Source organism: Notolabrus celidotus, chromosome 14 (genome assembly GCF_009762535.1).
Source record: "Notolabrus celidotus isolate fNotCel1 chromosome 14, fNotCel1.pri, whole genome shotgun sequence".
NCBI lineage: Eukaryota > Metazoa > Chordata > Actinopteri > Labriformes > Labridae > Notolabrus > Notolabrus celidotus.
In genome coordinates this window covers 16,480,666-16,491,101 of record NC_048285.1, presented here as the reverse complement: position 1 = coordinate 16,491,101, position 10,436 = coordinate 16,480,666, and the positions used below count along the sequence as shown (strand labels likewise).

Genomic DNA, 10,436 nt, shown 5'->3' with positions numbered 1-10,436 from the left:
GAAGGCGTTGGATAACTACATTTATTATAAGATAAGATATACTTTATTTGTCCCCCGTTGGTGGAAATTATTTTGTTACAACAGCTTACAACACGGGACAGGGGAATACAACAATGTACTAACATAGTTAAAAAATATAATAACAATAATAATAGCAATGACAAGGGTAAAATATAATAAAATAAAATAAAATAAAATGAAATAAAATAGAATAGAAAAAAATAAAATAAAATAAAGTAAAAACAAAATAAAATATGGCAACTGTTTCAGATATATACACACTATGTACACCTCTATCTGATAAATAGATAAGGTAAGTTATTGCACGATAAAAATTGCACCAGGTTATTTAAAAACAAACATACACAGTATGAAGAACAGTGCGATTCAGATTCAATAGTTATTTGTGAATGTGCCAAGTCACATAGTAACTTCCATGTAGTGGAATGAAAGATGAGAACAGATGATTAACGGGACACAGCATTGCTGGTGTTAAACAGTCATTATAAGATAAGATATACTTTAGAGACAGGTCTCTTCCACTCTGTTCCAGAGGAGGAGAGAAAGTGTTCCATGTGTGATCTGGAGGAAGTTGAAAATGAAATGCACTTTTATTCTACTGTCCATCATATCATGATCTCAGGTGCCTCCTTTTCAACAAAATATCAGAAAACTGTCCTGATTTTTTTCCCATGTCTGATGAAGATAGATTTAATTGCCCGTTTACTCACAAAGTGTTTCAGTTTGCTCAGTTTGTGTTAAATGCTGTTCAGCACAGTAGGAGCTCACTCTATGTCTAATTTAGTTGTTGTTAATGTCAAATGTCTGAAGTGTACCACTGTGCTTTTGAATTACTTTAGGTCATTGTTGGACATGCTCAGTATTGTAACTGCTCTTCTTTCTTCTATTTTTCTTTTTCTTCTTATGTTGTTGCTCCTATTTTTTGTTTTGTTTTTGTAGTGTCTTGTAAGTCCATATGGGCTGGGCACCTTAAGGTGCACGACACAATGAATAATAAATAAACTTAACTAAAAAACTAAACTAAACTACTTTATACTTTATTTTTTATTGGTCCACCATTGGGGGGAATACATTTTGTTACAGCAGCTTACAACACAGGACAGGGGAAAACAACAATGTACTAACATAGCTAAAAAAATATAATAACAATAATAATAGCAATGATGAAGGTAAATAGAATAGAATAAAATAAAATAAAAAATAGAATAAAATAGAATAAATATGGCAACTATTACGGATGTTGGTACTTTGGTCATTATTGTGGTGAGGTTAATTGTTGATGATGATAATGGAAGGTCTTAAATGGTTTGGTTGCTTCATTGTAGATGTTCCTTATTTTATTATAAACAAAAAAATGTAATTCTTTACTTACTTTTGGGCATTGCCTTTACACTGTTTGGCAGTACCTGCACCCAAGTTGACTTGAATCACTTTGTTACTCTTACTGATCTTGTTTCCTCTTGTCTAGATCTTTGCTAGTGTTGTTCTTGTTCTCGTATGTACGTCGCTTTGGATAAAAGCGTCTGCTAAATTACATTGTAACATTGTAACATTGTAACATTGTAACATTGTAACATGTACACTTCTATCTGATAAATAGATAGGTTTGTTATTGCACTGATAAAATTGCACCAGGTTTTTTTAAAAAACATACAAGGTATGAAGAACAGTGCGATTCAGATGGATATTATAGTTATTTGTGAATTTGCCAAATCACATAGTAACTTCCATGTAGTGGAATGAAAGATGCAAACTTATATATATATTTATATATATATTATAGGAAACTTACATACATATTACAATGCATTTAGAGAAAATAAAATAAATGACAGAGCTTTATCAGACATTATAATTCTTGATGAAATAATATGATACATGAGAAAAGATAGTAAAACACAACTAATCAACAAACTAAAATGGTGTCGTAACACCCTATGGTAACACCCTGCAACCAACTCAAGTGACGTCAGTGTCTCGGACTCCTTCGCAATAAAAGCCTGACTTCTTTACGTTTAGAGGAGGCTTCTGGAGTTTCTCAGCGAGGATAAATTGGTGTATCCTCCACGAATGTCTCTTAACCTAACTTACATTTTACATATTACTCTCATAGCTCTGATCTAAGAGAAAAAACTAAACAAAACAGTGACTTCTCAATATATTGATGCACATTACAACAAAATATTGGATACTTCAATCACATAATGCCATGGCCTCATATATAGCAGCATTTTATTATTATTATTATTAATAATAATAATAATAATAATAATAATAATAATAATAATAATATTTGATCATAAAAACCTGGTGCAATTTTATTATGCAATAACTTACCTTACTATATATTCTTAAGATAAAAAAGTAGAAGTGTTCAGAGTGAATATAACTAATATTTGCTATATTTTATTTTATGTATGTATGTATGTATGTATGTATGTATGTATGTATGTATGTACGTACCTACCTACCTACCTACCTACCTACCTACCTACCTACCTACCTACCTACCTATCTAGCTTCTATCTATCTACCTATCTATCTATCCATGGGGGGTTTCTTGTTCTGATCACAATAATCTAAGTATAACAAGGTTACAGGAGTCACCAATCAACATTGAAATGTTCATACATAAGTAGATTTTTAAGGAAGAATAAATGATTAGCTACCAAAAGTATACCACAAATAATCACCCATGTTTAAAAAGTTGTATATGTCAATAAACAGGTTTCTTTGTTAGACTTTCTTATGACCAAGATATTCACATCAATAATACCAAGGGTTTTGTGAGAGGTGCCTTGGATCTTTGTACCTGTGGGTACAAACACTGGGATACCTGATTTGCTTCAGACTTGCTGGGGAAGGAACAATTTCTCATTTGGCAAGCATGCTACTTCTGCTACCTGGTCTCTTCCTTGCATTTCTCTTTAAAATCCTTGCCAGTATGAGCTAAATTGGGAGAAAACAACATAGATGAAGGAGACAGATTTATGAGTTGAAAAGCAGCCCTGTAGGTGCATCTCAGTTCTCAGTGTGAAGCACCATAACAGAGAGAAGTTTCAGTTTAAGTATCCTCTCATTTAACAGGAAAATGAATGATCTTTAAAGACAGGACAGAACAAGGGAAATTGGTTTCAGATTATTATTCATCCAGGTGGTGATGAAGTACAAAACGAGAAAATCGATGGTATATTTACGACAGGGGATAATGGCCATATTAAAGATGAGATTTTGACTGCTTCAACAATGCTCTAATAATCCCCTAGAGTTTCTTGACCTATTTTGTCCTTTTTCAAGTACAAAGAGATAGAGAAGTAAGCCTACTGTAATCATATGTATGGTTGCCCTTCTATTCAATTCAACTTTGCCTTTCACAGTCAATTTTAGTGAGTTTTTCAAAGCAAAATGAATGCAATCTGTCATTTTTACAAGCAGACTTCAATGCTTCAAGGGCTTATCAGCCTAACAGCATGACCTTTCACAAATAATTTGTGTAATTATTTATTTCTTGTCCTATGTTTCAATGTTCGCCTATAAAAAGGAAAGCAGATGTATATTATTAACTACTAACCATGGACCTTTTAGGAGTCCCTGAGCTCCCTTGTCTCGTAGGTTCCTCTGAGTCGCTGCCGTAGACCTCCAGCTGCTGTGGACATTCCAGACTCAAGCAACAGTTGCTACTACTACTATCCATCTCATCACTATCATCTCTCTCTCTCTCATTCTCCTCTATCCCTCTTTCCAACCCCAACTCAGTTGAGGCAGATGGCTGTCTAACACAAGTCTGGTTCTGCTCAAGGTTTCTGTCTATTAAAAGGAAGTTTTTCCTTGCCACTGGAACTAGCTAAATACTGCAAGGTGCAATGCTCATGGTGGATTAAGATAAGATCAAGTCCCATCAGTAGGAGGGGACTTGATCTTATCCTGTCTTGATGTTGGGTCTTTGTTAATAATTTAGGAGTATGGTCTGCTGTTTGTAAAATCCTCTTGAGATAATGTTTGTTGTGATTTGGCACTTTACAAATAAAGATTGCTTGTTTGATATGTCATTCAAGTTTCAGATATATAGATAGGATAGATAGATCAAAATCAAGTGTGTTTCATTAAGCTCAAAATGGCCCATTACAGATATATATTGCAGCATAATAACATTTGGCATTTTTCAGGATCATAAACGGCTAAATAATGCTCAGGATTTCAATACAAAACACAGATAACACCTTGAAACGATGTCTTTATTAATAGGATGAATAACTAACTCATTGCACTCCACAACCACATTGTGTTTAAAGTTTTCTGTGAAATCTCTTATTAAAGGTGTACGAAAACATCAGGCAAAATTTTTACAAAGCAACTGTATTTAGAAACCTCCCCATAGCAAAATTAAACCATGTGACTGGCTAAATGTTTGGAGTCTATTATGAAAAGGAATTTAATACTGGAAGTAGGTAACACAGGACAACAATTAAAGGTCTTCCCAATATGAGAAATCGCAGTCTTTTGCTAGAAGTACTTTGGTTACTTGTACTTGGCAAAAGGTACCAATCTTTTGACATATGGCAAGTCAATGTATTTGAAAGTAAAAAAAAAAAAAAAGAATAGAAATAAAGAGCTCATAATTAAATATTTTGTTGCTACTGACTGACAGCAAAACCTTTCAGACATAGCTATTCTCAATCCTATATTTACATCTATTCACTAAAATCCAACAAAAATCTAAGTAAAAAAAATGAAATGGCATGGGGAAAGGGATTCATATTTGTTCATTTGGCTCACATCAACTTGTAATACAGTAAAGCATTAAATGTGTTGATTTACAAAGGAGTGCTATAGTCAAAAGTCTGAACGCAGGTTAATTCTGTCCCACTGAATGTGCTTGGACATCTGCAGACCCAAAATTGTTACTTGTCCTTACCTTAGCTCAAAAACAATTGCATGTCTGACAGTAAACTTAGTTGACCCCTGAGATTTTAATGCAAAACTAGTGTATGAAATACCTCATTACAGTGTGTCCTAGTGCAAGCCAGCAATATGCTTGATTAAACAGAGGTATATTAGATAGCACCCAAGCTGATAAGATCCCCCAGAATGGTTTGTCTGCTGGACAAATAACAAGCAGTATGGAAGGTGGTATTTTTGCCTTGTATCTTTGTGAAAACCAGCAGTCAAAATGCTTGAATTGGTATTACATCAATAAACATGTTTTTCATAGAAAATATAAATATCCCTGAATGAAACAGATTCACAGCATTTTCTCTCAAGGACTCCAGTGCTACTACCATAATGTGGCCATCAAGTGTCTCCAAGGTCTCCAAGGTCTCCAGTTAATGTCCGTCTCTGTATTCACTCCGCAGCATTTAGTTTGGCAGCTCATTTATTCGCTGTCGTGATATTTGACCGTCCGCTTCCCTCGGTTACGGGTGTTCACACGTGTCTTTCGATGCCGTCTGCTGTCTGACTCTTCAGTATCTTGCTCCTCTGCGGCAGAACGTCTGCCGCGCTGCCTCAGCTGGCGGCTAGTAGTCCTTTCAGCAATTTCAGACGTTCCGTATTTTCTTCTCTTTGGACAGCTGTGGGACCCTGAGGCAAAAGAGTTTTCTGAGGCTGAAGAGGACTGCTCGGTTTCTGAGTCAGAACTGGGATTGCTGCTGATGCTCTCCTTTCGTTTGGGATTTTGCCACCTGGAGTTCCTCTTAGTCCTCCTTGAACTACCAACGATGTCTTCCTCTTCACTGGAATCAGAGGAGGTATCTCCCTTGCTTCCGTTACCTTCCTCTTGTTTAGACTCTGTTTTGGAACGCCTTGAGGTGCCTGACCGGCTGGTTTTATTATTCTTGGTCTCCTCAATCGCGTCATCAGAATCTGAGGTGTAAATACGTTTTCTCTTTGAAGATACTTGAGACCTGCTTTCGTTGCGAGATGTTCTGTTTAACTCTCTTTTATTTTTCCTGTCTTCCAAAGATGCTGTGGCTGTGTTGTTGTTATTTCTCCGCTTACCCTGGTTTGCAGAAACAGAATCCTCATCAGAAACAGAGTTCTCACTGATATATTTCTTTTTTGGTAGGGCTCGGAGGCTTTTCCGTCTATTTGTCGTGATGTTTGATTTATCCGACTCTTCGTCTGATGAGCCAGTGGAGCTTTTCCTCCTCAACTTGCTCTTGGGCTTGTATTCCTGCTCAGAGCTATCAGACGCTGAGGTGTCACTATTAAGTCGTCTAGATTCACTTGAACCTCTTGTTGGCCTCTTGAGCTTGGTTTCAGTCTCAAAGTCCTCACAGGAGTCATTGCTTTCTTCTTCACTACCTCCATTTCTTTTCCGTCTTTTCTTGGCTTGGCTAAGTTCCTTACGAGTATCACTGAGCTCCTCTGAATCTGTAACACTTTTTTTATTAGTTGTAGCAGATTTTTGCCTAACTTGGCTTTTTGATGATAAATCCTTTCTCTTTTTCTTAGAGTCTTTGAGGATAGCATCTTCCACATTTCTCCCATTTTCGGAGAGATGTTTTTGAGACCTGTGGTCTTTATGCTCTACACCTGAGTTTAAAGAAGGTTTGTGTTGTGTGGTCTTGCTTTCAGTGTCCTCTGCCTCCTCACTTGTAATCCTTTTTTTCCTGGCTGCAGCAGTTGCTATGTGTCTGGGAGGTTTCTGAGACACAGCCTCCTGTTCCTCCTCTTCAGCTTCTGCAGAGCTATCGTCAGTGTTTTCTTCTAGCTCAGAGTTGCTGTTGGACTTGTGATGTTTTGCACTGTGCCCATTCAAATGGGACAACTTATCTGTGGAGAAAATAATAAATGTAAGCAAACAATTAGGAACTCATTCTACTTCAACTGGTATATAATTCAGAAGTTGACTGATTGATGACATTTCTCACAATTTTCCTTGGTCTTGATATCTTGTCGTCGTGTCCTCTGTCTGTTGGGCCTTGAGTTTCCATTCTGATTGTCATCTTCTCCATCCTTGAAATCACGGTCTGTTTCTTTTGTTTTCTGTGAAGCTAATGAGCAAAAACAAGTGAAGAGTCAGTTAAAATATATCCTGTAAGCTTGCCAAAATAAATAGAATGTTAAATAATTTTGCATTGTGAGGAACAAGTTTAAAGAAAAGCATCTGCCTACCCCTTGATGATGGTTCTTCGTCAGATTCAGAGGTGCTCTGGATCACTGCTGTGCGTTTGCCAGCATGAGCTGTTTGGTGGAGACGGCTACTACTCCTGTTTGGCTTCTCCTCCGCTTCCTCCTCCTCATAGTCTTCATCTGAGGCCTCAAGTAGTTTGATCTTATTCACGGCTGCTCTTGCTGTTTTCCTCTTAAGTGACCTCCGAACCGTTATATTCTCCTCCTCCTCTTCCCCGTCAGAGCCTTGGGATAAGGCTCTGTCGAAGGCTTGGTGCTGACGTCTCTCCCCACGAGAAGGCTTGCTGTTGTGACCATTCACCTTTGCTCTTCCCTCTGAAAACAAGCCATGCAGAGGAGGGTTTCGATTTTTGCTTTAAGAGTTAATTAGCTGAGTTAGCTGAAGACAGCTGTCAGTAGTGTTACCTGTATGCTTCCTGTCTGTGCCATTGCTGCTTCTGGTCCACCGTGTGTTCCTGCTGTTTTTACTCCTGCTGGGGTAACGAGGACCTGAAGACTGGGAGGACACCTCTGCATCTTCTCCATCTTCACTGTCAAACTCCTCCTCTGCTTCCTCCTCTTCATCTTCTTCTTCTTCACTATCACTCTCTGCAACTGGAAATAATGACACTTTTCAAGTGATGTTCTTTTATCTTAAATCCACAAACTAAGAATTTCAGACAGTAAATTTGTGATTTTTTGTCTAATTCGCCTTACCACCCTAACTTTTATGGATTGGAATTGAAACTGTCTCATGACTATCATCGCCTTCTCTCTCTTATTCTCCTCTATCCCTCTTTCCAAGCCCAACTCAGTCGAGGCAGATGGCTGTCTAACACGAGTCTGGTTCTGCCTGAGATTTCTGCCTGTTAAAAGGAAGTTTTTCCTCACCGCTGTAACTAGCTAAATACTGCGAGGTGCGATGCTCATGGTAGATTAAGATGAGATAAGATTGAATCCTGTTAGTAAGAGGGGACTGAATCTGGACAGAGTATGGCCTAGACCGGCTATGTTTGTAAAATCGTCCAGAGATAACGCTTGTTGTGATTTGGCACTATACTAATAAAGATTGAAACTGAGTGACAATAGTGAATTGTACGACTCACTGTTTTTCCGCTTCATGGCACGGTTGCTTCTTGTGACTCTTGCTTTCTGTCTGAGGTGATGGTGCCTTGAGCGACCAGGATGTTTCTCCCCCTCTGATCGACTCAGCTCGCTCTCACATTCAGACTCTGGAAAATAAAGTAATTTATGCTGTAGTACTTTTATTTGACTCTCAACTTCTTCCAAAGAGATATTCAATAAGAGCACTGAAACTCAAAGGAAAAAGTCATCCAACAACAATGCAACATAATAAAACACTTTCATTTAAGTAATGGAAGGCAGTTTAGTAAGTTCAGATACATTTCAAAACATCTTTGATACATCAGTCTTTGCACCTTGTCTTAGAGATATATAAGTCAACATCTTTGCCATGAATGCACAGAATTCAAATATGCAATAGAAGCCATTAAGGCACAACAGCTGAAGAACCTCTTGTTAACGTATTATAGGCAAACCTAAATCTTTCTTTACCTTGTGTTGATGAAGCACCTTTGGAATCGTCTGAGGAGCTGTGACCTGAGCTGCTGCGTCTACTCCTCTTGACTCTATCAGGAACCAATGCTTTGGCTGAGGTAGATTTGGTCACTGACATCGACTCCACTTTTTCCTGAGTTTTTAAAGCCGCTCTTTTTTGACTTGAGAGAAAAGAAGATTTTAACAGACATTATTAATTAGTGCTGAACCCTAAAGTTTCTGACCTTTCCAACTAAGATTGTTCATTCATCATAACATCGTATCATTTATGCTGAATTGGCTGGTGTTCAAAAACATAAAACAGTACCATTAGAACACTAGAATCTTGTTTCCCCATTTATAATAGGATAACTCATTTGCTCTGTATACATCTAGCACATACATGTATTCTGAGAAACTGAATCACAAGTGGAAAGCCAAAAGTGCAGTTTTCAACTCATCCAAGACACATTGATATACCCTAATTAGGTAACCGTGGGTCATCTGGGTCACCTTATTTTTATCACTGTGCACACAAATGCAGGCCCCCACTTTGTGGCTGAAAAAAGGACAGAGTTGTACCGGGACAAGATGAGAGGATAAAAAAGGGTCCAAAGGTTTATTACTTGTTATCAAGCCCCCCTAGTAGCAGGCACTAGCACCGTCGGTCTCAACCTTTATGCCAGTCTTTTTGTGACGCAGCAGCGTTGCGTGTATGTTTAAATTTTACAGCTTGGTCTCTGAATTATTTCAATTTTTTGCTGTTTAATCATAGACTGTATAGATAAGTGTTTAATGCAGTTAGCATTCTTCTTCTGTTACTTCATCCAGTTAGCAAACAGCTTTGAGACGCTCTATCACCAACGTATGGCGGGTAAACCGTATTATAGCCACCAGGGACCGGTAAAAGCCATGTCTAAAGGTTAAAAAGGTGAGAAACTACAATTAATCGAGATAATATTTGCATTAACCCTTCGATTTTTAATAAGTGAACGAATGTTGTAGCATTTGAAAATCCTGATCCATCCCTATTCACCTATTCACCACCTGTCACATCCATACAATAAAGCACAGGGTACTGAGGAGGGGTAGAGTGTACATATCATCTACCTCTTTCTGTCACTGTTATCAGAAAATTTAGGTTGTATTGGAGCTCATACATAAGACTGCTAAACCACAAAAATGGGTAGAGACATTAAGCTTCACATCTCCCCAGCAAGTGAACAATGAGTCCAGAAATACTATAGGCAACACTACAGTGCTGCTACCAGTGCAAATTAGGTGCGGTAGCACAAGACTTCATAAAAATAGAACTGAGGCAAGTGTTTTTATAAACAAGTGACATGTTGCTCAGCCTTTTCACTGATACCAGGAGCAGGTCAGGGCATCCTCATTGAGATGTCTCATTGACTGTCTAACATGAGTCTGGTTCTGCTAGAGGTTTCTGCCTGTTAAAAAGAAGTTTTAAGATTGAGTCCTGTCAATAGGGGACTGGATCGTATCCTGTTTTGATGTTGGGTCTTTGTTAATAATTTAGCGTTAATAATTTGGAGTATGGTCTAGACCTGCTATGTTTTTAAAAGTGTCTTGAGATAACGTTTGTTGTGATTTGGCGCTATACAAATAAATATTAATTGATTGATTCGTCAAAGTTTTTAACCAGAATCACTGGACATGAATACAGACAGGCATTTTAATACGTTAATGCTGGTCACCAGGGATGGCTCACCACAAGACACATGTTA

The 10,436-nt window shown here is 37.7% G+C and overlaps 1 protein-coding gene across 4 annotated transcripts in view; it reads right to left on the bottom strand.

Annotated features, from left to right (window-relative positions):
• Positions 1-4,238: 4,238 nt before the first annotated feature.
• brwd1 (bromodomain and WD repeat domain containing 1) overlaps positions 4,239-10,436 on the bottom strand; it is a 28,879-nt gene continuing 22,681 nt past the window's right edge. For all 4 annotated transcript variants that reach the window (XM_034700810.1, XM_034700808.1, XM_034700809.1 and 1 more), the window contains exons 39-44: positions 8,710-8,873; positions 8,241-8,366; positions 7,561-7,749; positions 7,138-7,470; positions 6,894-7,016; positions 4,239-6,795 (exon numbers count right to left, since the gene is read on the bottom strand). In XM_034700810.1, coding sequence (XP_034556701.1) covers positions 5,396-6,795; positions 6,894-7,016; positions 7,138-7,470; positions 7,561-7,749; positions 8,241-8,366; positions 8,710-8,873 — 2,335 coding nt within the window. In that variant the 3' untranslated portion in view covers positions 4,239-5,395. The remainder of the gene's footprint in view (positions 6,796-6,893; positions 7,017-7,137; positions 7,471-7,560; positions 7,750-8,240; positions 8,367-8,709; positions 8,874-10,436) is intronic.